Below are 26452 nucleotides of genomic sequence, written 5' to 3'. Positions count from 1 at the left end.
TTTCTGCTGCTGAATATTTTTTTAAATTAATAATACTACTGTAATGTATCATTATTTTGTGGAGGATTTTAAGTGATGGAAACAAGAATGATGAAAAAGGTATTAAGTGAGAAATATTGTATTAAATTCATTGCTTTTATGAAACCGTTTGAAACAATGAGATTACTTTTAGAACAATAAGAAAAGTGTTTTATTTGTTTATTTTAAGTTTTGCTTACATTTTGGGAACAACCAATACTCTTTAGGGACAGTCCCAAAAAAAGAAGAAGAAAAAAAAAACATTAACTTGATTTTAATTGCTTAACCTAAAAAAAAAAAAAAATATATATATATATATATATATATATATATATATATATATAAATAAATAAAATATTCTAAAAATTCTAAACTGTTAAAAATGAATATATATAATATATTTACATTGTTGCTGTTATTGTATGCTGTTATTCTTCATCTAATAATTTGCACTGTGTCCTAGACAAACCAAAAACGTGTTGTCCACATATGAGGACACCAGGTCTCAGGAGGCAGTTTATTAACAATTGGTTTAAAATGATTGAATATAACAAGGAACAGTAGCCTAGGCAAGGAAAGGCAAGTTTATTTGTATAGCACAATTCGTACACAAAGTAATTCAAAGTGCTTTAAGAAAGACATTAAAATCACAATACAACAAATCAAAACATAAATAATCACAAATAATCACCATAAAATTAACATTAAAAAAAGAAGAGGGCAGAATAAAAACCTTTAAAATTTTTGTTAGCATACATTTTATAAAAGTTACTTTCTTTGGGGTACAAAAGACGCAGAATGATCCATGAACCAAAACGGTGAAGCCCTTTCTTTGCCCTTTTCCCTTCTTTTGATCTGCCTTTTTGCTGGTTTCTGTCGCGAGATGTGGCAACCCCGCTGCCTTCCACCTACTTCCGCCTCAGTCAGCTGTCAGAGCGACGGAGAGAGGAGAGAGGCGAGAGCGAGGGGGAAACAAGGAAGAACAAAAAAAAAAAAACAATCAGCGACGGACCACAGCCAAAATGTCTAGCCTTTCCGACAAGTTCAGCGGCTACACTATGACCCAACTCAACGAGATCCTGGAGGACGACGAAAAACTCACAAAAATGGTTCAGGAAATGGACGAGGTACGTAATAAACACGCTACGTTTACGGGACCTGTTTGTGGTTGGTAACTGTTAGCATGGTCGTCTGTCGCTCCGCTTCTCCTCCCATCCTTTTGTATTGTTTGCCTAAAATACGTAAGGGGAAATGGCTCAAGACGTTAATTTTGACGTCGTTTCACTTTTAAGAACTAATCGGCATTGTGAATTGTGTTTTATAGCAGCAAAATCCGACGTAAACCTTTAAAACAAACCGTTGAAAAGCCGAGTTAGCGTTGTCTCAAGTTTGGACCCACGAGGATTGGCATTCAGTTGCGGCATTGTCGTTTCACTCCAGTGCGCTCGTTTTAACCGCAGGGCCTCGCTGACTTTACGAAACATTGCATTGTGAGAAAAATGGTGCAGAATCGTTACTTTATTTAACCAAAAATGATCATAAATGAGTTCATAATGCGCTGATCTTTGGTCCCAACAACTGTAAGCCATTCTTCCTAAAGCGAAACTTATTTAGTATGTGCTGTTAATCTGGGTTTTACAGTGTCATAAAGTCCTGGTTTATAGCTCTGATTTAGACATAACAGATGCAGGATACATGTTGTAAAGTCAGTGTTTAGATCTGTTTTTACTTTGTGAGGAAAATATGGTGCCCAAGTTCTAGTGATGCCTCTCCACAGATGTGACCTGTAAATTGGCCTGGTGGCATTATGTGTTTTACCATGACGATAGATAATGGTATAGTTTGGAAGATTCCAGGTAAAGCCGTAACATTTTGATGGAGGCTAGCAGATCACGCTCCACTAGAAAGGTCTGAGCAGCTTTTAAAAATTGGCACCTGGTGATAATTAGTTTATTACTTTAGATCTGGTTCTGTCTGTCTCAATTTAAAACATATTGTTCCATAATTCATGGAAAATACCTAATGTAGTAATAGTATAAACCTGATAAACCAGTTGCCCAAAACCTATTGTGCTGATATTCATGCATAGTAGGCCAAAGAAGCTAACCTCCTTTTTAAACTATAAACAAATCCATATGATCTATTAATATAATACCAGTTATATAGTAAATAATTAACACAGTGATAATTCAGTGCTTTTTCCATTCAAAGGGCCCTGGACTCTAGAGCGTGGTGTAATTTACAGTCTCTGTGGTTGGGCGATAAGCAACTGATAAAAAAACACAGATTTTTCCATTCAAAAGACATTATTTACCTTTGACTAAACACTACAGACACATATTTGACATAATATTAAACGCTGAATTACATAATACATATACAAATAACACATTACAAACAGAAACTTGATCTATCGCAGTAATTCTTTTATCTAATGTTCTCCATCTCAAATAGGTGTTGACTTCTGGTAAAGCCAATAAAATGATCCCTCAAAACAATATCTTTCCATAGATAATGGATAAACGACTAAGGGATTACACAGATTTAAAGCCACGTTGTAATAGAAAAAGAGAAAGTATTGTTATTTAATGTTGAAAATCACATACTATTGTCTAAACAAAGAGTATTTTTATTATCATGGTATCGGAATTTGTATTGAGTATAGCGCCTATTCCTTAGTATTGAAATAGTTTGAAATTTTAGTATCGTGACAACACTAATCAGAATTGGCTCTTTTATGGGTGATATTCATTGCATTTATTTATTCATCCACTACTCCCAATGCTAGACACTGCTGCCCTCAGACTAACAGACGTACCTGACAATTAACCCCACCATTTATTCACATACACCATACTTAATTGGGTGAGAACGAAACAAGGTATTTAAAGACGGATGCTTAATCTGTTTTTTTTTTTTTTTTTACATAAATAGCAAACCTTCAGCTAACTCACTCACTAACTTTCTGCTGTTTGCCCATATAAATTCTGTATAATTAATTTGTTTGTTGACTAATACAAATTTTGATTGACTAATACACCATTGACGACTGAAGGCTTTCAGCCTACAACAATTATTATTACTTCCAACTCCTCCCACCACTACCGCTGCAGCTACATGGAGGAGATTGTTCTTGGCTTGTGAAAAAAGTGTCATAGTAAATAGCCCTGTTACGGAACACATTTGCTCTTGGGAATTCAGGGATTTAGGCGTGTCATGACAAATACTTTATCGACTTTCAGTCGATAATTTTTATCGATGGTACTTTTTCTTTGTGCTAGTAGTGGGGGAGATTTTGTTATTTTTCTTTCTACAATAAAATTTTTAGTTGTTGAGGGTTGAACTCATGAAAAGAGCAAAATGTTTTATTATGCTATTTATTTGTTGCTGATCATGTTTTAAAGATGGTTTTAAAGTGGATTTAGAATTGATATTTTGCAGCTGAAATCATCAACATTTCCTGGGGGATGCTTACCTGTAGGGTCTGTTTTAACACAGTTTGACTCTACAGAAATGAGTTAGCTTAGCGATTCTCTTTGTGTCTGTGGTGTTTGTTGCACGATTAAAAATTGTTTGAAGCTGAAGTATGTGGCGGGGTTTAGCTAGCTGTGTTTTCAGGCACTCTCATCTTTTTTGTTGAAAGTCAAACACCTAAGCTGAACTGGCCATGAATCATATCAAGCCTACAGGGATTTGAAAAGCAGGAGAGGCAAGTTTATTTGTATAGCATAGTTTATACACAAAATAATTCAAAGTGCTTTACAAAATAAGAAAGGCATTGAAATCACAATACAACAAATCAAAACATAAATAATCATCATAAAATTAGCATTAGAAGAAATAATAATCTAAAAAAAAAAAAAAAAAATCTCAGTCATGCACAGCTAAACAGAACTATTTTGAGCCTGCTGGTTCTCCATGTTTAGTCCTGACTCTGGGCACCAGCAGGAGGCTGATCCCTGAAGTCCTCAGAGTGTGAGATGGTTCACATGGCTCTAACATGTCAGAGATGTACTTTGGTGCTAGGCCATGGAGAGACTTGTACACAAGCAGAACTACTTTAAAGTCTTTTTTCTGAGCCACAGGACAGAGAACTGAACACCGGACTTATGTGCTTGTACTTCCTAGTTCTAGTCCAGACCTGAGCAGGACCAAAATTCTAGTTAGCCTTATACTCAAAGGGCGGACCTCGAGGTGTCAGGTATGACACAGCAGTTATTGACTTGAGTGTATCGGGCTGAGCATATACAAGTGAGTTTACTTACTGAGCAGTTAAGAGCGAACAAAGGCAGTGTGTGTCACTGCTGTAATCTGAGAGTACTGAGAACTTCTGGACTGCTGTAGGCTGCCACTGACAACAATGCTCTCTGCCAACAGACTGGCCATGGGCAGCACTTTGAATATTTAAATACAATGGGTGGAGGAGGATAGCAACAAGAGATTATTTTGCAAATAAATTTATCTGAATTTGTTTGTTACTTGATACTTGAAACTACATTTATAGGCACATTTTAACATTTATGGTAGACTTTAAAAGAAACATTGTTCAAAATCAACTTTTCAGAGCTTTTAACCATGTTATAGTTGTTTCCCTTGTCATTTACCTTTTCAAAGTTGTATTTAGCGTGGCTCATGCATGTTTGAGTCATCTTTGTTCTTCTGTATTCGAGATGTCATTGCTTCAATCTACGACCATTTTCAATGCCACCGGTACATGCCCACTAACGTTGTTCTTCATTTTTATTTTCTTACTCTCTGATATTTGATAATATTGTTCTATTTTGTGGAGATGATGTTGCATAGTCATTGGCCTGCAAATGGATGAAAAGAAATCTGATCTGTATCTATCCATAGGAGGGGCCCACAGCTTACAGTGGTTTGATGTGATTTTTATGTTGACTTGCAGTAAAGGGGAGGTAGGGAATCGGCTTCTAATACCTCATTGGGCACCGCAGTTTTCCAACTTGGAAATCAGCTGACTTATTTCTTTTTTTTAAGTTGTTTTAGATCATTATTACAATTTTAAAATGTCCATGATCCATGGGTGCCATAGATTTTGACTATACAGCAGACAAAAGTACAATATTGGCAAAGGAATAACCCAAAAGATATAATACAAATCTCTAATATTATATCCTATAAAAAAATATAACATACTTATTCTTGCTTTTACCTGTGTTTATAACATTCTTGCACATTGTATCAGCAGTTACTGACAACTAGGGATGTCACAATTTCAAATTTTAGTATTTCGATTTATTGTGAGATTTCTGATTGACACCATGACCAAACAACAGTAAAATCCTTAATTTTCTTTCATTTCCGTTACCTAACATGGTACAAATCAAACTTTCTGAATAATAAAGTAAAGGTGACATAAACAGACCGATAAAATAGCACTTAATACATTTTCTTTTTTGGAGTCGAGATTGAATCGAGAGAATGGTGACAGTTTTAAAAGTAAAATTATTATTTGTATTGTAACCTCAATTATTTCTATTAACCTAATTTTTGTGATATCCCTAGTGGCAACCACTGCTTTTTATCTGTTACAATACCCTTATTGTGCATTTTTAAAAATAATACGGTATTTGTTTTGTTTTACGTATGCAAATCTACATTGATGTATAGTCCATGGAAATAAAAAAAAATTCCCTTTTACTTTAATTAATTAATTAATTCATCAATTTAATAGATTTTTGCCCAGCCCTAATTTGAATTTTAAATCCAAAGACAGGGCTTGTAAATGTAAAAGGTGTGTAATGAGCAACCGTGCCCTGTGGGCCAAACTCCCAACCACACTGCACAAATGCATCGTGCTTTAGGGGCTATTCATATCCGTTCGATTGGGCTAGTGTGAATGCAAGCTTAGAAGTGATGTGCTCTGTGCACGTTCATAATTCTCAGAGGAAAGCAGAGGAGTTTAACCCAGGGCCAGAGTGGACTTTAAAATTAGTGATGTCAAATTTAATGTTAAAGTAAATCACATCAGCTGCGAGTTTAATGTAACCACTGTTGTGGTTAGTCATACAATCATTCATAAGTGCTAATCCTTAAAATGGAGATGGATTTCCCCTGATGACTGAGTTAAATATCATCACTTCTCAACACAATGCTGAGGTAACATCATATCCTTTAGCAGCTTTTAGTTAAAAGGAGCTTACTATTTATTTGCGTTACAACTTGAATTTAAACAATTATACATCTTTTTATTTTGACAATTTTCTGTAGTTTGCAGAGCATTTTTGGAAAACAAGCAAAACTTTAAATACAGCTTCACTTGTTACTGACCCCATATTTTTTCAGTATTATGTTTGAGCCTCAAAAGCCACCACACTCTTGGTTATTTCTGTCGTAACGGTGTGAAGAGGGACGGACGTGTTTAATGACTCATGTGAGGAGGAGAGTTAAACTGGCTGAAATGTCAAAATATAATCAGAGGAGGGAGAGTGACTTTCAGGCACAGAAGTGAATATTTGGTACAGATGAGGGACGGTGAATATATGGTAGCGTACTTAGTGGGAAAAATGAAACCCTCAACCCAACTTCTGAGCTTGAATGTTTTTGATGATGTTGGTCCATGGGTTGTAAAGCTGATAAATCTTTCACTTGAATCCCTCCTATCACAAGCACCGTAGTAAACCCCATTCTTATAAAGGAATCTAATCTGGACCCTTCTGAGCCTAAAAAGTACATGCCTATATCAAAACTTCCTTTTGTTTCCAAAATTATGGAAAAGCTGGTGGCAGAACAGTTATGGAGCTGCATAAACTGTTTGATATGTTTTAGTCAGGGTTCCGAAAAATGCATTCTATGGAAATGGCATTACTGAAGGTATCGAGTGATGTCATGATGGCGGCAGACTCAGGTCGCTACACAGTCTTAAGAGTCTTATAGATCATTAGTTGACTGGCTCAAAAAAGGGTTGGCTTTTCTGGGTCTGTACTCCAGTGGTTTTTGCTCAAATATCCCACAATGCACCTTGAAAAGAGTGAGCATCAGTTTTCACTAGACTGGTCAGACTTTTTTCAACCAGACACCTGAGTCATGTGACCCGAATGGAGTGAGCTCTGAGTGTGGGCACTATAGAGTTTGTTAAAGAGTGTGGGGCTGTGTAGTGAATGAGAGGTTAGGGGCGAGGGTGGTCATTGGGACACAGCCAGAGTTTCACATTTTGTCTATGTTTTTAGATTGTTTTGATGTAAGTCAAAGAAGACTGAAACTCTGATCATTGCTCCTCCAAATGAAATTCCTCACATCAAACAACACCTTAGTTCTCTGGGCTCCACTGTCAAAACAGCCTCAAAGGTTATTTATGCTTTATTTAATTGCAGCTCTGTTACTACCTGTTTTTATAAGACTGCTCTTAACATACTCCAAATTGTGCAAAACTCTGCAGCCAGGCTTTAAACAGGAACCCCCAGAATGTCCCACATCACTCTGGTTCCATCATCCCTCCATCCAACAGATCAGTCAGTTGTTTTGCATCCACACACTGAAGTCATAGTCTTTGGCCCACAGTACTGTCAGCAGTCCCCTCCAGTCTCTCTCTCTAAAACCTTCAAATCAGGCTAGAAATCTAGGGGTAATAATGGACTCAAACTTGAACTTTAACATCTGCAGCTTTTTACCATCTAAAAACATTGCAAAAATCCATTTGTCTCCAGTTGGTTAGACTACTGCAATGGCCTGATCACTGGCCTCTCCAAACAAGGGTTAAGACAGTTGCAGTACATCCAGAACGCTGCTGCTCAGGTCCGGACTAGAAGTAGAAGTAAACTTTAAAGCAGCTCTGCTTGTGAACAAGTCTCTCCATGGCTTAGCACCAAAGTATATCTCCGACATGTTAGTGCCATATGAACCATCTCACACTCTGAGGACCTCAGGGACCAGCCTTCTGCTGGTGCCCAGAGTTGGGACTAAATGTGGGGAATCAGCATTTCAGTTTTCCGCTAAAATCATTTCAGTTTGCCGCTAAAACCTGGAACAGTCTTCCTGAAGATGTGAGACAGGTCTCGACTTTGACAATGTTTCATTTCTGGCTCAAAACGGTTCTGTTTGCATATGCTGTGTGCATATGACTGAAAGGTTTTTATTCTGCACTCTTCTCTTTTAAAGTTCATTGTATGATGATCATTTGTGATTTATTTATGTTTTGATTTGTTGTATTGTGAGTTTAAAGTCTTTCTCATTCTGTAAAACACTTATTACTTTGTGGACGAATTGTGCCTTGCCTATTGTTATTGTTAGAGCGTTCCACAGGCAAGCCCCCCAGCATATCCTGGACCTAACTACTCTAAACACACCCTCCGGTCCTCCAGCCAGAACCTGCTTGTGGTTCCAAAAACCTGGTTTAAAACTCGGGAGACCTGTGTTTTCAGCCTGTGGCCCCAAAATTATGTAATGTCCTGCCCCTTTCTCTCTGTGTCTCTGGATTATTTTAAAATATATGGTATGAACAAAGAATCGGCACCACCACTTAGCCATTTTAGCCTACTACAATGTAAACACAAGCATCCTTTGTGAACTATAAAAACCTTTAAGAGTCCTAGATATTTTCTTAGTTCATGTGACAGTCACATTATAATTAAAGTTGACCTTGATATGCAGAGCACTTAATGTGCCTCTTTATAGTCATCTCCTCACTGAACAGCTGAGAGGCAAGCTGTGAGCCTCAAGTGAGATGCAGCTGTTGGTATTGATAGCACATTGACGAGTAAGAGTACTGGCACCTGGTATCGGATCGATACCTGATACTGGTATTGGTCCATCCCTATAAAATATTTTCGTCATAGTTTTCACTAATGTCATTGCTGAATAAAACTAAATAAAAGCAACTATATGTGGGGTGACAGTAGCTCAGTTGGTAGAGTGTGTCCACTGATCCACAGGTTGACGGTGTGATTCCAGCTCCCTCAGATGAATGTTCTCGTTGTGTCTTGGACAAGACACGTAACTTACCTCACCTTGTGTATGGATGTGTGTGTGAATGGGTGAGTGGTTTCTTAGTGTAAAGTGCTTTGAATGCCTTGAAAGTGGAAAAGCTCTATATCAACCCAAGACCATTTACCATTTATAATGATTAAAATGACATCTACATTTAGTTATAGTTATGGAGGAGTTGTTGAACAATAAAAACTAATCATGCATGAATGAAGGGAACAAGTGGAGACCAGATCCATGTTCTACTTTTCAATCCCAGAGCCAAAAAACAATCATAAACACAATACCCAAGAACACATCTGTACGTGTTCCATGAAGCAATGACATTAAGGATTTAATCCACCTGATTAACTAATCTAAAAGTAAAAAGAATTAGGGAGAGTGAATATATAGTACAGAGGAGAGACAGTGAATATATGGATGGGAGGATGCTGTAGGGTTGTCAAAAGTATTGAAAATCAGATACTAATCCACTAAAACTAATATTGAAACTAGATACTAATTTGGGCAAGTATCAATACTAAAAAATAAAAGCTTTAGAATGATCCTTAGCAGTATCAGAACAAGTATTAGACCACATAGACTAGCCAACCAACCTGGACGGCTGAGGGATTACACAGATATAAGGCCGCATGGTAATATAAAAAATTATATTATTTCATGTTGAAAATCACATTTTATTGTCTCAATAATAGAGGTAAGATCGGGCCTAAAAAATCCAGCCCGACCCGACCCAGGCCCGCGGGTATTAAAGCCCGACCCAGCCCGAGCCCGACCAATTAACTTGATTTGCAGGCCCGAGCCCGAAGCAAACCCGAAATTTCATATTTTATTTGTGAGGATAAATTAAAAAAATAAAGAACCAAAGTTAAACATGCGTAAAAATAAGCCTACTAATAAAAAACCTTCGCCACTAACAACTGAAAATGGTCTAAGGTCCTGACAGCAAAAGTCCACGCACTTGTCTGTGATGGCCTGCTCAGCGCGAAGAGGTGCGGTCTGTGGGACAAATGATAATATAGATGTTTGACGATCATCACTTTTGCCAGTACAGCTGTTTAAATGCCTGCTCAGCGTCGAGGTGCCAGTCTTTTTGCTCTCGTATGAAAGCAAAGCGCCACATTTACTACATTCAGCGAAGCCAACACACGTTTCTGTAGCATTTTCAACAATCAATTTGAAGCATTTCCACACCTCACTCTTGCCGGTGCGTGTTTGCCTTTTCAGTTCCCCTGTCTTTAGTTTATCCTTTACTTCTTGCTGCTCCATATCAGGGATACCAGGTCAAAATAGATGCGGACTTGCGGAGGGGAAGAAGGGGTTCACGTGTGCAGAGTATGCTCTGGCTCTGCGGCTCCTGTTTAGTAGTTAAATAGCAATTACCTTACAGCGCCTTCTCTGTTTTGTCCAAATTATTAGGAACAAGTACCGTAAATTTCGGACTACAGAGCGCACCTGATTAAAAGCCGCACCAGCTAAATTTGAAGAGAAAATCAATTTTGTACATATATAAGCCGCACCTGAATAAAAGCCGCAGGTTTTCATATTGTAACATGAGATATTTACACAGAAAGACGGTGCACTGACACGCTTTTTTTTAACTTTGCCTGAAAATTGGAACCAACACGACATCAACACGGGATGAACACATCTGCAGGTTTAGAAAATAAAACTGCACCAAAACGGAAAATCTGCTTTTATTTCCTCTGAAAACTTTTGTCGTCTTTTACATTGACCAAGTTGGATTCATTGATGTCGAGCTTACGTGCAGTGGCTCTATTTCAGGAGTCGGCAACCCGCGGCTCCGGAGCCGTATGCGCCTCTTTCAGCCTCATACTGCGGCTCTGCGTGGCTGAAGTGTATTTTATTTGTGTTAGCTCTTTTTTGTTGTAGTTTAAATTGGAAGATTATTATGATCTTAAAATAAAATTATATTTTCTTATTTTTCGTTGCTCAAAATAAGCGTCACACTCGCGGAACAATGTTCAAAACAAACACCGCTCACGTCTCACAGACACAGCTCACAGTCCTGCGTAAAGAGCCCTGATTTTCAGACGCTGTGCGCACAGGGGTCAGGAGCAACTTTCGCCCGTCCCTAATGACACACTAATAAGCTCGTCCGTAGATGTATCATGAAAATCCTGCTGGAAATCGCCACAGAAATCTATTTGATGTAGTAGCAAGTATATTATCTGCTCTTGTCTCCGCGATGACGTTTCACGTATAACACATCAGACACGACGCACAAAAGTAGAGCCACAAGCGAGTGAAAATGAGCCAAAACAAAAGTCTTTGGAGAGCTTTTAACAAAGGGGAAAAGGACAACTGAGGAGCCAGAAGAGGAGACTACACCTCCAAGAAAAAGAAAGATAAATTTAACAGACAATGCCTACTTAAAATCTGGGTTTGTCGCTGCAGGTGACTCACGCGCACAGTCCGCTCTACGTAACATACGGGAAAAGCAAATAAGGCAATGAAACCTTCAAAACTGCTTTGGCACATGGAGAATAAGCACCTGGGATTAAACAATACGCCTTTAGAGTTTTTGAAAGAAACTGCGGAGCAGAGTAGACATAATCACATAATCAGCGCAGGGCTCCCTCTGATGCAGCGGTTTGGTGAGTTGTATTTTTTTAATGCACTTAAGTTGTTTTTGCCATATTTATCTGCCACGTGTAGAAGGCTTGTCCGTGAAAATAAAACCCAGGGGCCGTTATCCAGTAAAAAATCCATAAATAAGCCGCACTGCTGTACAAGCCGCAGGGTTCAAAGCGTGGAAAAAAAGTAGCGGCTTATAATCCGAAATTTACGGTATTCCTAAATTTAGTATCCACACATTGTTTTAGTATACATTTTTATAAACATATATTTATTTTTTAAAAGTCAGGTAGAGAGAAGCCCGAGCCCGACCCGACCTGAACGTAATGATTGACATTTTAGGCCCGACCCGGCCCGAAATTCGGGTCGGCTCGGGCTTAAGATCTTACCTCTACTCAATAAGGAGTGTTTTTTATCATCATTGTGGTATTGGAATCAGTATTGAGTATTAAACCTATTCCTCAGTATCGAAATCGAGTTTGAAATTTTAGTTTTGTGACACAAGTATAATGGAGGGAGAGTGAATATATGGGTAGGTTGGTGCTGTGGTTGTGGCTTCCAGGAAATGGGAAACTTTAGACAAAGACTAAAGTGAAGATTTAGAGATGTAGTGAAAGAGCTCTGAGATGGTTATTTGGTGTTTTGAGGCATGTAAGGAAAAGAGTAAATAAAGATTATGTACATAATACATACCGTAAATTTCGGATTATAAGCCGCTACTTTTTTTCCACGCTTTGAGCCCTGCGGCTTTTACAGCAGTGCGGCTTATATATGGAATTTTACTGGATAACGGCCCCTGGGGGGCGCTCTCTAGCTGTAAACGTAAAAGTGAGACAGACGTGGGGAAAGATTCTGCTCTGAAGAATTCACTAGTTTTGATTTTGAACGATCATTTTGCGCATCATGAAATGGATATGATGCAGTTTTTAAGATAAAGAAACAGAAAGGAAATAGAGCAGGGGTCGGCCTTTAACACGCAAAGAGCCATTTGGACCCACTTTCCACGTAAAATAAAACACTGGGAGCCGCAAATACTTTTTGACATCTAAAATGAAGATAACACTGTATAATAACAATAATGTAACGGAATAATGTAGGTTTTACTTTCACGGACAAGCCTTCTACACGTGGCAGATAAATATGGCAAAAACAACTTAAGTGCATTAAAAAAATACAACTCACCAAACCGCTGCATCATGCATCCCGCTGATTATGTGATTATGTCTACTCTACTCCGCAGTTTCTTTAAAAAAACAACAACAAAAAAACTCGTAGCGTATCATTTTATCCCAGGTGCTTATTCTCCATGTGCCAAAGCAGTTTTGAAGGTTTCATTGCCTTATTTGCTTTTCCCGTATGTTACGCAGAGCGGACTCTGTGCAAACTCAGATTTTAAGTAGGCATTGTCTGTTAAATTTATCTTTCTTTTTCTTGGAGGTTGTAGTCTCCTCTTCTGGCTCCTCAGTTGTCCTTTTCCCCTTTGTTAAAAGCTCTCCAAAGACTTTTGTTTTGGCTCATTTTCACTCGCTTGTGGCTCTACTTTTGTGCGTCGTGTCTGATGTGTTATACGTGATACGTCACCGCGGATACAAGAGCAGATAATAAACTCGCTACTACATCAAATAGATTTCTGTGGCGAGCAGCAGGATTTTCATGATACATCTACGGACGAGCTTATTAGTGTGTCATTAGGGACGGGCCAAAGTTGCTCCTGACCCCTGTGCGCACAACGTCTGAAAATCAGGGCTCTTTACGCAGGACTGTGAGCTGTGTCTGTGTTAGTTCCCAAGCCACGCAGAGCCGCAGTATGAGGCTGAAAGAGGCGCATACGGCTCCGGAGCCGCGGGTTGCCGACCCCTGAAATAGAGCCACTGCACGTGAGCTCGACATCAATGAATCCAACTTGGTCAATGTAAAAAGACGACAAAAGTTTTCAGAGGAAATAAAAGCAGATTTTCCGTGTTGGTGCAGCTTTATTTTCTAAACCTGCAGATGTGTTCATCCCGTGTTGTTGTCGTGTTGGTGCCAATTTTCAGGCACAGTTTAAAAAAAAGTGTGTCGGTGCACCGTCTTTCTGTGTAAATGTCTCATGTTACAATATGAAAACCTGCGGCTTACATTCAGGTGCGGCTTATATATGTACAAAATTGATTTTCTCTTCAAATTTAGCTGGTGCGGCTTATATCAAGGTGCGCTCTGTAGTCCGAAATTTACGGTACATATGTAGCATTTTAGCATTTTACAACATTTTTCCATTTTGTCTTGCCCTATTGGTAATCTATTATTTTTCAATTCTCTGTTTGTGGTCTGCAGATGCGGGAGGTCCAACAGAGCAAAGAGGAGACGCTGGTGAACAACAGGACTTTGGCCGAGCAAAACTTGGCCCTTCAGCCCAAACTGGAGCATCAAAAAGGGCAACTCACCAAGCGCTACAGCTGCCTACAGGAGCACTTTGAGTCCTACCAGCTCCGCAAGTCCACGCTCGGTACACACAATGTCATAGCATGATTTGGGGTTTGAAATATATATAATTGATATATAATATAATTTATAATAATTGACAAAAATAAAGGAGCTGTACTTGCCTGAGATCCATAATACACACTTCTTCAATACTTTACAAAGATGTGAATCTGGTCACCAGTGAATATCCCAGAGTTCAGATGGATGTTATTGACGAGTGGATTAGCCAATCAGGGACATGTGTGGGCCGTATCAAAAATAAATATGGCTGCTTACGAGGAAAAATTGCTATGAAATCATTATCACAAAAGAAAAACATTGTAGATTTCTGCAGAATAAATGAGCAAAACGCTAAACTCTGTTAATCTGAGGTGGGAGAAATGTGTCGTGTTTATAAATGATGGGTGATCAATGACCTTCATTTTACATGTATCAAAAAAAGGTGATTGCACAGCTATATATATATATGTGTGTGTGTGTGGAGCGAGAGAGAGAAATAAAATCTGGAGCACGGTTCCATATTTGGAATTCTGAGTGCGCAACTGAAGAGCCGACACAAAATCTGAATACTTTTATTTGTCCCACAACAGGGAAATTTCAGTGTTGCTGCACATAGTTCAGCACAGATTAAACACCAGGTAATAATATCAAATCCTGCCTCTAATTCACTTGAAGATGTTATGTAATGCTAGCTCAGGTTTTCCATATAGACACAGCACAGGGACCGGTCAGACCAGTCTCCATGTTCTCATCCTGATTGTGTTCTCGGTAAACGCTGCAATAACCCAGACACACCTTTGCTTTCGCCTTCGGAGGAGCAGGGAGTTCTTGTGACTTCTTTGTTGACACCACAGTTGCCGAGCAGCCTTCTTGAAATAACCCCTGATAAAAGACAGGCTTTGTATAGAGCTACAGTCTGTTCAGCGTAATTTGGGTACAGTAAATTTACATCCCATAATGCTCGACAATAGACAGATATGAATGTGATGTCTAAATGTTGTAGGAATGGGACAACTTTTAGATATTTTCCTGATAACACATTCATCCCATGGGAAATGATCAGTGATGAGTTTTTAAAGGCCATGTTATAATGTTGTTGCCTCCTCCACAACTCACACCCAGAGTTGTTTGTTTTTTTTCCACACATGTTTGAGTAATCCTGGTTTATTTGATTTATCTGTCTACATTTCCAGAACCTCAGAAAGCTCTGTTCCACCTTGTGATGTAATTTACTGGTAGTTTTCAAGTTAACAGCTACCTTTTACCTTTTAGTTCAGTAGAACTGGCAATTTCAGGGCTGACATTGTCCAAATGATTCTGGTGAAGGTGTATGGAGTTAAAAAACAGTGGAGTGTATTATCACATTACATCACAAGGTTGAACAGCGTTTTAAGTTTGAGAGAAGAACTCAGCCTGAATATGCTAGATTTCTGTATTAAACATGTGTGATTGAAACAAACAAAACTCCAGCAATGTTTTTGATGAGGACAACATTTTAACATAGTTCATAAAATAGCATAATATAGACTCTTTAAATTTGACACTAGTTTGTAACCAGTATAGGTTAGTAGCAAAAGAACAATTAAATTCTGTCACTGGACAAAAGTTTTAGAGTGAAGACGTTTTGCCACTCATTGAAGTGGCTTCTTCAGTTCTGGTCAGATCGCTGGTGGACACTGCCTTATATCTGTCTGAAGAGAGGAGCTAACTACACTGAAACTAACGTACCTGTAAACAGTTTCCATTTGTTAGCTAGGTTTATTGAACTACATTAAGTGTGAACTGGGAAGGGTCATATTTTGCATAATCGTTCAGGCCCCTAATGAGTACTCTCACACCTCTTAGCATAATGCCTTTTTACTTCCCCCTCAAACCATTTCTTTTCTTTGGCTAAGACCTGTACCTCATCTTCAAAGAAGTGATTAGTGATTTGAGATGGAGATGAACAGCAGATTGGGATCCCGAGCTTCTCTTCCGACAGTGTTGGTGCATTCTCTTAAGGAGTGACTTTTGCTATGGATCATACCTGGACGACTTAGAGATTACATAGACAATATAGGTTAAGTTACAATAGACATAAGAATAATTGTAGGATTGTCTGATTTGGCAGTATGATATATAATTGTCTTTTTGTTGTGGCCATTATTTGCTGATATCAATATTCTAAGATCTCTGGGTGAGACTAAATTGAAGTAAAGTTGTATTGTAGAATACACTGAAGTAGCCCAAGACTTAACAGCAAGTGTCCTTGGTGCACCACAGAAGTGCAATTCCTCTTATTAAGTTAATTAACTTGTCCCATTTTGTAAAAATAACAAATTGCATTATCTGATATATTTTTTATGATGATGGTTTAAACATACAGCCTTATCTTTAGCTTAATTGCTCTTCTGTTACATTAGAAATGGAACAAAATCTGTAGAGAAGAATGCACCTATTACATCCAGAAATTTGACCCATACCAGCATATGAAAAGACATTACCTATTCCTATATTGCCACCACCAATAGATTACCAATCCTTAATAAATTGCCATAGTACCAATATTGTCCAAGCACAGTAATTTGAAAAATCATAAACAACATATATATTGAATTATGCTCAAATCTCTTTCACTCTCTTTATGTCTCCCACTACTAAAATGTTACCATATGTACTCAGCCTTTTCACGGCTACACAATATAGTACCATGAGGCCAAGGCTACATTCTAAAAATGCTTGTTAATTTCAGGTTTCAACAGATTAATTTAAAATGTGTTTTAATAGCAGTCATTTCCTCATGTTGGCTGCATTGAAACAGAGCAAAGGTTCATGGTCATGGAGCTTGCAGTACGTGATACTATTGTGTGGTACGGCACTAACATGATACCTCAGTTATTGTTACATCCTTTACTGGCAGCTCCACCTCACTGACATCTTGTCCCATTCTTTGTCACCCAAGTGAAACCACCAAACCTCAAAAGACTTCAACAAGGATAAACTAATAAATATTTGTCATTCCTTTTTTAATATTAGTGCTAATATTAGTAAAAAGTTTTTTGTTTTTTTTTTTTAACAAAATTTGTCTGGCCCAGTATGATATCTTGTCTAAGCAGCTCTTGAACTCAAAATAATGACTGCATTTAGTAATAAAACGTTTTTTGTCCCGTAATCAGGACATGCATGTTAACATGATAGTTACTCTGCACTGGTTTGAGAGTTGTGAAAAGCATTTCTAAACTCTGTGAGTAATTAAGATGTTTTAAATGCTTAAGGTAAGTGTGGAGTATCTTTGGATCACTGCGAAGTTTTGCAGTAAGTCATAGACTGAGCCCCAATTTTAATTCTTATGGATTTCCTCCATATCTCGGTTTCCCACTGTAAATCTCCGTACTTTATGGCCAGTAACAGACTTTACAGCACAGACCCGACTGTAATCATGAAACCGCACGAGCTCCATCAAACAGCCAGACAGAACGCCCCCAGCAGACGTCACAGCAGTGTTTAGACCACAGGCTTTGTCAAATGTAGGTTACGCTGCCACTCTCTCTTTCCCTCTGCTCCTACTCTCTCTATCCTCTCTCTTTCACTCTCACTGCCCCAGTTGTTGATTTGACCCAGATCATGGAGAAATTTAGCCTACTGTAGTGCAGTGGGAATTCACTCCACAGCAGGAAAAAACAATCTGAAATCATTATTTGAGTTGGAGCATTGCAGTTAATCAAATTTTAATCCATATTGAGACTCAGACATTTCAAATTGGCGATGATCAGCTTCTTTTCAAAGATTCACAGCCAATCCTCTGTCAGTAAAGCACTTTAATTTCTTTGTAAAGATGAAATTTGAATTAATTTTTTTTTTTTTTTTTGATCAGCCCTAATTTGAGTATTGAATCTTTTAGATTTAAAGGATTCTTAATTACAAAAGCCATAGATATAACATCCAAGTTGTTGTTGAAGGGGTTTTGATTCCCAGGAAAATCATTTTCTGTTCTAGCCTAGTCCTCTATCTGCAGGTTAAGAAACTGATATTCCAGTTTCAATTGTGATTGTGATACCTTTTTTAAAAAGCAGGCTACATACAGTTCTCACATTTTTTTTGTATAGTTCAATATCAGTATCACAACAGTAGTTGCCCCGCTGGGTTCACAAAATTATTGATTTTCACCAACAGAAACAATAAAAAATCAGACAGATTCAAGACAAGCAGATTCATATACAGGTAGCAGGCAAATTGAGAACTGTCCTGGGACCCTCCTTCTTGGCAAAGAAAATGGTAATTGTAAAACGTATTTATACAAAAAGTGTAAACAAGTGCACTGTGGTGGTGACTGTATATTGTTCCAAAATTGTTCATGTCCAAATGACCACTGACAGGTGAAGTGGAGTGCACAGATTGTAGTTTTGCAATTTGATAGGACTAAACTGGTACATGGCTATAATAATAAAAAAATATATACAAGGATGTGAACCTCAAACGGTGTCATTAAATATATCCGCCTTTCCTAATGCCTTTCCAGTTGGTGTGTTTACAATCATAGACAGCCTTTTGTTGACTTTGGTTTCTATTAGCAGCCCTGCAGACACAGGACTCCTCCTAAGGGACACTGCTCCTAGTTTCAGTCATTTATGGGAAAGTACAAAATAAAATCTAACAGTGCATAAAGTTCCCACAAATATGAAACTACAACTTGCTTTGGTGATTAGTGATGTTATTTTCAGATATGAGCCAATGATATGGCTCTCACCTGTTGAGTGGTGCCCAAAACACGTGAGCTCTGCTTTCATTTCGAACTCTGCCTTTCATTTTATTACAGGTGATGGGTTTGAAACCTGTATTCTCTAAGCTCTATTCTCTATAGAAAAGGCAGCACTGTATAAAATGCATCTATAAGGAACTACTTGAAAAACAGCTACAATATCTCCCCTGCTGGTTAATCATTGATACCGGAACATTTAATACCAGATCACATGGCTGGGATGACTAGCTGCACCAGAACTAAGACGGGGAAAAGGCCGTTTAGCTGTTCTGCTTGACAAGAGTGGAATACACTCCAAGGAAAAGCAATAATGGATATGTTGGTGACACAATCGCAATTTAATAATGTGGTAATGAACCTACCCACAATACCCACACCTGCACCTGTTTTTAATGTTTTATGTGGACTTTTATATTTATTTATGTTTTATAGCAAACAACGAAGTTAAATCTGTCAACTGGACAACGTGCCTACAAACACAGAGGGAAAGTAAAGGAGGAGCAACATGTGGAGAAAGCCCTCTCTGCTTGTGGATATCCAAAATGGGCCTTCAATAGATCTAAGAGAGCTAAAAAACAGGACAACAGGGAATCTGAACCTAGAAGGAAAGGTGTTACCATCCCTTACATAGAGGGTGTGTCTGAAAAACTTCAGAGAATCTTCAGACAGTATGAGATTGGCGTCTTTTTCAAACCCACAAACACTTTAAGGCAAAAATCGGTTCACCCTAAGGACAAAACTCCGAGCCATAAACAAACTAATGTGGTCTACTCCATTCAGTGAAGAGTGCAGTGAGCAAAACACTGGAGAAACTAAACAGCTGCTCCATAAGAGGATGTACCAACACCAGCGGGAGAATTCCTCTGGACCCCAGTCCGCCGTGCATCTCCATCTCTAAAACACTGACCACTCCTTTGAAGATAGTAAAGTTCAGATCTTAGCCAGAGAAAAGAAATGTTTTGAGAGGGGAGTTAAAGAAGCTGTTTTTGTTAGGAAAGAGAATCCTTCCTTAAACAGAAATGGGGGCTTGAGACATAATCTCTCCCCCATCTACAACTCCATCCTCAGACCAGAGAACAATGAGAACAATAGCAGGGTCAGTAAGGGCTGAATAGGGTAGTCTCAGCTGAAACTGGAGAAAATAGCTGTTTACAGCTTCAGTGTAGTTAGATTTAAAGGCAGTGGCCACTAGCATCTGACCAGAACTGAAGAAGCGACTTAGATGAGCAGCGAAACGTCTTCACTCCTGCAAGATTTGTCCAGTTGACAGATTTAACTTCGTTGTTTGCTATGGACCAGACCTGGATGACTGAGGGTCTACACAGACATCTTATTTATGTTTTGTTTGTTTTTTGTTTGTATTGTATTTTAAACAGGACACCCATGAAATAGAGAGAGCTCTCACTGGGTTCCCCCAATGAGAGCACTTGGAAGAAAGAACTAATCTTCATTTCAATTCTTTATATCATTTACCCCTTAAAACACTCAACAGTGACAAATTTAATCGTAAAAGCAATGTTTGTCTGGAAAAAAAAATGTGAGATACAGATTGATCTCCATAATAGTAAGTAGTAAAAACATTCATGGTACCCTCAATTATTTTAATTAGGATGCACCTACAATGTTGGCTAGAAAAGTTATTTTCATGCAAAGATGGCTATCCCATCCATATTTTCACACAATCTTCACTCTGTTTTCAGAAGTGGCTGTTAATGACTCGTATGGAAATCATTAACGAAAGAAACTACCCAAAATGATCCCCATTACTAGTGTGATTTTAGAGTTCAACATTTGAGACTTTAATCCTTTTATACCAGATCACATGACTCTATAAGTCTAAGGACTAGCCGCACCAGAACTGAGATGGAAAAGAGGGCTTTTAGCTGTTTTGCTAGAGACGTTGGTGACACAATTGAAATTTAGCAATCTGATAACAAACTTTTATACACACACCTGCACCTGTTTTTAGTGTTTTATATGGACTTGTTTGTTTTTTTCAGTTTGTATTGTATTTTAAACATTGCACCCATGAAAAGAGATGCCTAAGTGCTCTCATTGGGGTCCCTTGTATAAGTAAAGATAAATAAATAAATAACCACACAGCATTAGGTTAATTTGTGGTTGACAGTTTAAATGCGGCTGCTAGGTTATTAACCTGTTTTTCATTGTTTCTATTCCTTTTTCAGACCATAAATCTGGCAACACATCATTGGACACACTTCTGGCTTTGCTTCAGGCTGAAGGAGCAAAGATTGAGGAGGACACAGAGGTGAGAATAGTCGAAGTTATTACCAAAATCCAAAATTAGGTCCTCAACTGCACCACGCCCTGCCTGCATGAATGTGGTACTGGGGTTGTCAGTAGTATTGAAAATCAGATACTAATCAATATCAAAAGTTGCACTGAAACTAGACATTCATTTGATACAGCTTGATCTTGAGCTGTATCAGAACAAGTACAAGACTACATAGACTAGTATAGGCCCATAAGGCCACATGGGGATATAAAAGAGTGTTTTTTATAATCATCATGGTATCGGAATCGGTTTGAGTATCAAGTCTATTCTGTGGTATAGACATGAAATTGCAGTATCGTGACAACACTATTTGGGGCATGTGGTGATAGTTCAAGAGGTCATTGGCGTAGCATGGTAGAAATCTCTGAGTCCACCCCTCGGCCACTGTGGACTGTATTTGACCACCTTTGAGAAGCTAAAGTGATTATTATGAAATAATAATTATGATAAATATCAAACAATTATTTATGCTCTGTCAAACGTTAACCTGTAGAGGAAGAATAGACCAACATTTGTTAATAAGGTATAATTGATTCCACTAATTTGTAACCAAACAATGATGACAATTACATCTGGATCCAGTCCAAAGGCTGAAACCAATGGAACCAGATTCTGGAATGTTGGAGCTCCCAGTTTCAAGTTGGTTTCTCTGGTCAACCAATCATATTAAATCAAATCAAACTTTATACCCAAAGTGCTTTGCATACACAGTTAAAACCATGCCCTCACACACAGCCATAACAACACTTGCCCATACCTTGTGAAATGGGATTCATTGAACAGCCCCAACTCATAGGTGTAAAGGTGCTCTATGTCAAATCATCTTTCTAGTGAGGGTCTGAAACCAGCTTATCTCCATGGAGATTTTATAACTTTTCCTGGAATCTTACACATGGCAGTAAACTTGTCTACATCTTGCATTTTATCAATTATTACAAGACAGGTGTTTTTATTGCTTAAAAAATGAAAAAATGTCTGTGAGTGAGCCTGTCGGTCCACAGATCTAACCTTGAAATTGGCCTGAGTATGGGCCTGGGTACATGCACATTCACTCACACCATGTGTGCATCGGCTTGGTTATGGGTTCTACACATTTAAAACTTGAAACGGGCACCATCAAGCTGATTAGCAGATATAATGCTTATAAATAGCTTAACTGCTAATTCAACTGCATTAGCAACCAAAACTGATCCTTATGTTTGGGAAAAAAAGGATGACGAATGTATTAGATATGTATTATTACAGTTTTGCTAAGGTACATAATTATGGAGCTTTGCACAGACCTCACCTAAATGAATAAATGAAAGCAGGAGGCCAATCCCTGAAGTCCTCAGGGTGTGAGATGGTTCATATGGCACCAACATGTTGGAGATGTACTTTGGTGCTTTAAAGTCTATTCTCTGAGCCACAGGAAGTCAGTGCAAAGACCTGAGCACAGGACTTATGTGCTCATACTTCCTGGTTCTAGGGTTTGTTCTGGATGTACTGCAGCCGTCTTAATGCCCGTTTGGAGAGGCCAGTGAGCAGGCCGTTACAGTCGTCTAACCTACTGGAGACAAATGCATGGATAAGTCTCTCTAAGTCTGGTTTTGACGGTATGCCTTTGAGTGCATCATTAACAGATAGTGAACAGAAACCGGTGAACAATATGGTGATTAAAATTCTATCCCTGGGACAATCTGCTATTTTTTTGTCATATTATCCTATCATGATGTACTAATTTCCCAACCACTTGTTGAAGTTCACTCGCTATCGCCATATCGCCCGCCTCTACCTAATGATACAACTTTTCCCTTGTTTACAAATCCATCCTGAAACCAAAGGACTGAACTAATAACAGATACTCATCACAGTAAACACGTTAAGTGTACTGGTGTAGTTGAGGTCATAAATGAAATGAATATATACACACCCACCATGTGTATATCGGCCTGGGTATGGGTGCTAAACAAACAATCACACATAACAATAAAAGGTAACATGGTGATCTAAATATGTTATGTGTTAGCAGTAAATACTCCATAGAAGTAAAATACCCCCTCCAACTCCCACCTTTTGTAACTGCGCCAATCTTTTGTTTTTGTGCAGAACATGGCCGACTGCTTCCTGGATGGTGACATGACCTTGGACTCATTCATTGACTCATACCAGAGTCAGAGGAAACTGGCCCACTTGCGGAGAGTGAAAATCGAGAAGCTCCAGGAGATGGTTTTAAAAGGTGGGCGCTTACCCCAGGCCCCCGTGCCTGCGCCCCGCTCTCAGGACGTCCCTTTCCAGCACTCCACGCCCCTAACCCCGGAAGACAACAACAGCTCTCCGCTTGCCCAGGCCCGGAGAAAACCGCCCCCTCCCCCCTCTCAGCCTGCACCTGTTTTGAACCAAGCGCAACAGCCTTCAGTTTTCTATACGCCCTCTCCGTATCCGCCCATCCCTCCTCGGACCGGCCAGCCTTTCCCAAGTGTCCAGGGCTATCCTTTTCTGGCACAATATGCTCCAGCTCTACCCCAACGACCCCCTCCCAGACTGGCCCCGCAGCCCGGCTTCATCATGCAGTAACAATGCAACTGCGCTGTTTGTTTTTTTTAATCCCACCAAAATGAGCGTGTGTTGTATGCGCAAGGTTTTAAGGCAGGTGCATCCGCTAACAATCGGCTAGTGACGATGAAGAGATCAGGGTTGTGTTGACAAATACAAAGAATACAAAACATTCTGGGATGAGTGGGCAGATGGTAAAACATCGGTGGTGCAATTTAGAATGCAAAGTTGAAATGGTTGTTTTCAGATTCTTGAATGTGATGTTGTCTTTGATCGGGACAGGAGACTATTGACACTAGACAGCTGATGTCATCAACATTCCCTGGGTGTATGATGGCACTGCTGTGTCTGGAGCGTTGTCACTCAAGATTTTAAACACAATGTGACCAGAAAGAACTGACTAAGTTAGAACTACAGCAGCATTTATGAAGTTAAATAAGTCCCTTTCGGATACAGTCACACGCTAGCAAGCATTATCCAACAGTTTTTCAAAAGTATCGAGACACACCCACACAAGAAATTACCCAACAGAAGACTCAAAAATTATGAAACAGACAATATAGTAACTGAACACTAACAATATTAATTTTGCCTGCTCTCCTATCTTATTGCAACTACAGCTATGTCCCACTTTTGTTACACAAAATATCAGTGTGTTTTTAGGGAGCTAACCCCAGTCTTACAAGTAAAATAAGTTGATACTCGGTCACTTCTTGGCAATTTTGTTTGGACATGGTGGCATTAGTGATGATGCAAATACAGAACCAGGTGAGGAGGTAGCCAATTCAGTTTGCGCACCTGCTCCAGACTGGTAGAGAAACAGAAAAATACTGGCCAAATCACCAAGACTGGTTCATTTTTACGACATCTGATGAAATGGCGAGTAGTTGATTATAACATTTGATATAAAAGCCGATTGTTAGCGGGTTTAAGCGGTTGACCACATGGGAATGAGACTTGAATCGGAAGATAGGATTTGCATAGGGGGATCTTTGTTTGCCTACCTGCCGACCTGCCTTTTTGGAACATGGGACCAAGAACAGAATGCATTGGTCTAACTGGAAATTTTGTTGGACTATGTGTCATTTCTACGCCATATATATCAATGTATCAACACTCCTCTGGCAAATGCATGACTAGTTCAGACTAAAATAACATACAGTGGGTTGAGAAAATATTCATTCCCAATTTAATTATTTCCATTTCAGTAAGTAGTAGCTTGAAAGCTTCCAAATTGTGTTTTTTATACGTGACTAATCATTGGAATTCATCACAGAAAGAGATGATCAATTTTTTTTTATTTTATCAGTTGGAACGTAAAAACACTAGATACTCCTAACATATGCAATAAATACATAAAAACATATTTTTGCAAATATTTCTCTCTCTCTATATATATATATATATGTATATATATATATTGCAGGTTAATTGGTGTAGATACTGAATTTTATGGATTAATTTTAGTATCAGATTGCAACACAATACAAAAATTATGAGGGGAGTATACTTTGAGCCCACTGTATATGAAGAAGGTTATCATGAAATCTGTCTAAAATGTGGGTTGCCAAGTTTGTACTAGTCTTTTATCTGCACTTTTTTCTATCCAGACATTGAGGTATGTTGTTTTTTAATTGTTTAAACTTTGTGCCAAGTGTACACACAATAAGGTATTTTGTGAACTGACACTTTCTATTTTGAAACTATTTCCAACATTGTAGACTAGTTTAATGGCTATTCATTAATTGAAACAAGGGAGTGTGTCCACTGAAAAGGAGGAAGTTCAAATGTGCACTGCTGTTATGTTGGGCATCTGGTGTGAAAATGTACCATTTCACTATCTCCATATGATATCAGTTTACAAAATGATCAATGTGTAGATTTGGCATTTTCTTTTCAATGTCTGGTGTATATAGGATTTCTTTGTAACGCAATTTTTAAATGTATATGCAAGTCAATGAGACCCGAATTACTGTGCAGTTTAGATGAACATTTCCGGTTTTGACTTCAGGCGAAACTGCATCTATGCTGTGATGTTTAGTTTGTAATATAATTTCACACGGTACATAGGTATATTTAATGTCAACATTATTTTATTAGACTATATTGTACTAATGTTTTTAATTTAAAGTACTCAAGATAGACTGATTAAACATTTGAAACCGGAGGGAGCGCGCTTTCAAGATGGCGGACTGGTCCAATTCAACGAGGAGGTGGAAACTGACCCTTGTACTAGAAAGCCACATGAATATTTGGTTCAATAAAATAAATCATGAAATTAGAATTGTTTTGATTAAGTTCTTTGGCTAATGATATTTATTTTACTAGATAGACACGATGTTGTCTTGTGTTATTGAGGTGAAAAAATGTGTTCATTTTATAATAATGCAGAGCAATGTTTTAAACCATATTAGTGGTAAGGCAAGTTTATTTGTACAGCACAATTCGTACACAAGGTAATTCAAAGTGCTTTACAGAATAAAAAAGACATTAAAATCACAATACAACAAATCAAAACAAATAATCACAAATAATCATCATAAGATTAACATTAAAGGAGAAAAGTGCAGTGAAAAGTGCATAAAAACCTTTCAGTCATATGCACAGCTAAAAACTGTTTTGAGCCTGGTTTTAAACATTGTCAAAGTAGAGGCCTGTCTCACATCTTCAAGTTTTAGCTCCATAAAACTGAAATGCTGATTTCCCCATGTTTGGTCCTGACTCTGGGCACCAGCAGGAGGCCGGTCCCTGAAGTCCTCAGAGTGTGAGATGGTTCATATGACACTAACATGTTGGAGATGTACTTTGGTGCTAAGCCATGGAGAGGCTGGTACACAAGCAGATACTTTAAAGTCTATTCT

General features: G+C 38.5%; 1 protein-coding gene across 1 annotated transcript; it reads left to right on the top strand.

Moving 5' to 3' along the window:
• Positions 1–935: 935 nt before the first annotated feature.
• Positions 936–25871, top strand: vps37ba (VPS37B subunit of ESCRT-I a). The gene is made up of 4 exons (XM_033972858.2): positions 936–1145; positions 13873–14044; positions 20947–21029; positions 23145–25871. The coding sequence occupies exons 1-4, from the start codon at positions 1041–1043 to the stop codon at positions 23610–23612; spliced, it is 828 nt and encodes a 275-aa protein (XP_033828749.1). The 5' UTR covers positions 936–1040; the 3' UTR covers positions 23613–25871.
• The last annotated feature ends 581 nt before the right edge of the window (positions 25872–26452 follow it).

This window comes from Periophthalmus magnuspinnatus, chromosome 9 (assembly GCF_009829125.3).
Source record: "Periophthalmus magnuspinnatus isolate fPerMag1 chromosome 9, fPerMag1.2.pri, whole genome shotgun sequence".
NCBI lineage: Eukaryota > Metazoa > Chordata > Actinopteri > Gobiiformes > Gobiidae > Periophthalmus > Periophthalmus magnuspinnatus.
Note: the sequence above shows the minus strand (reverse complement) of the source record. Positions and strands in the feature narration are given on the sequence as shown.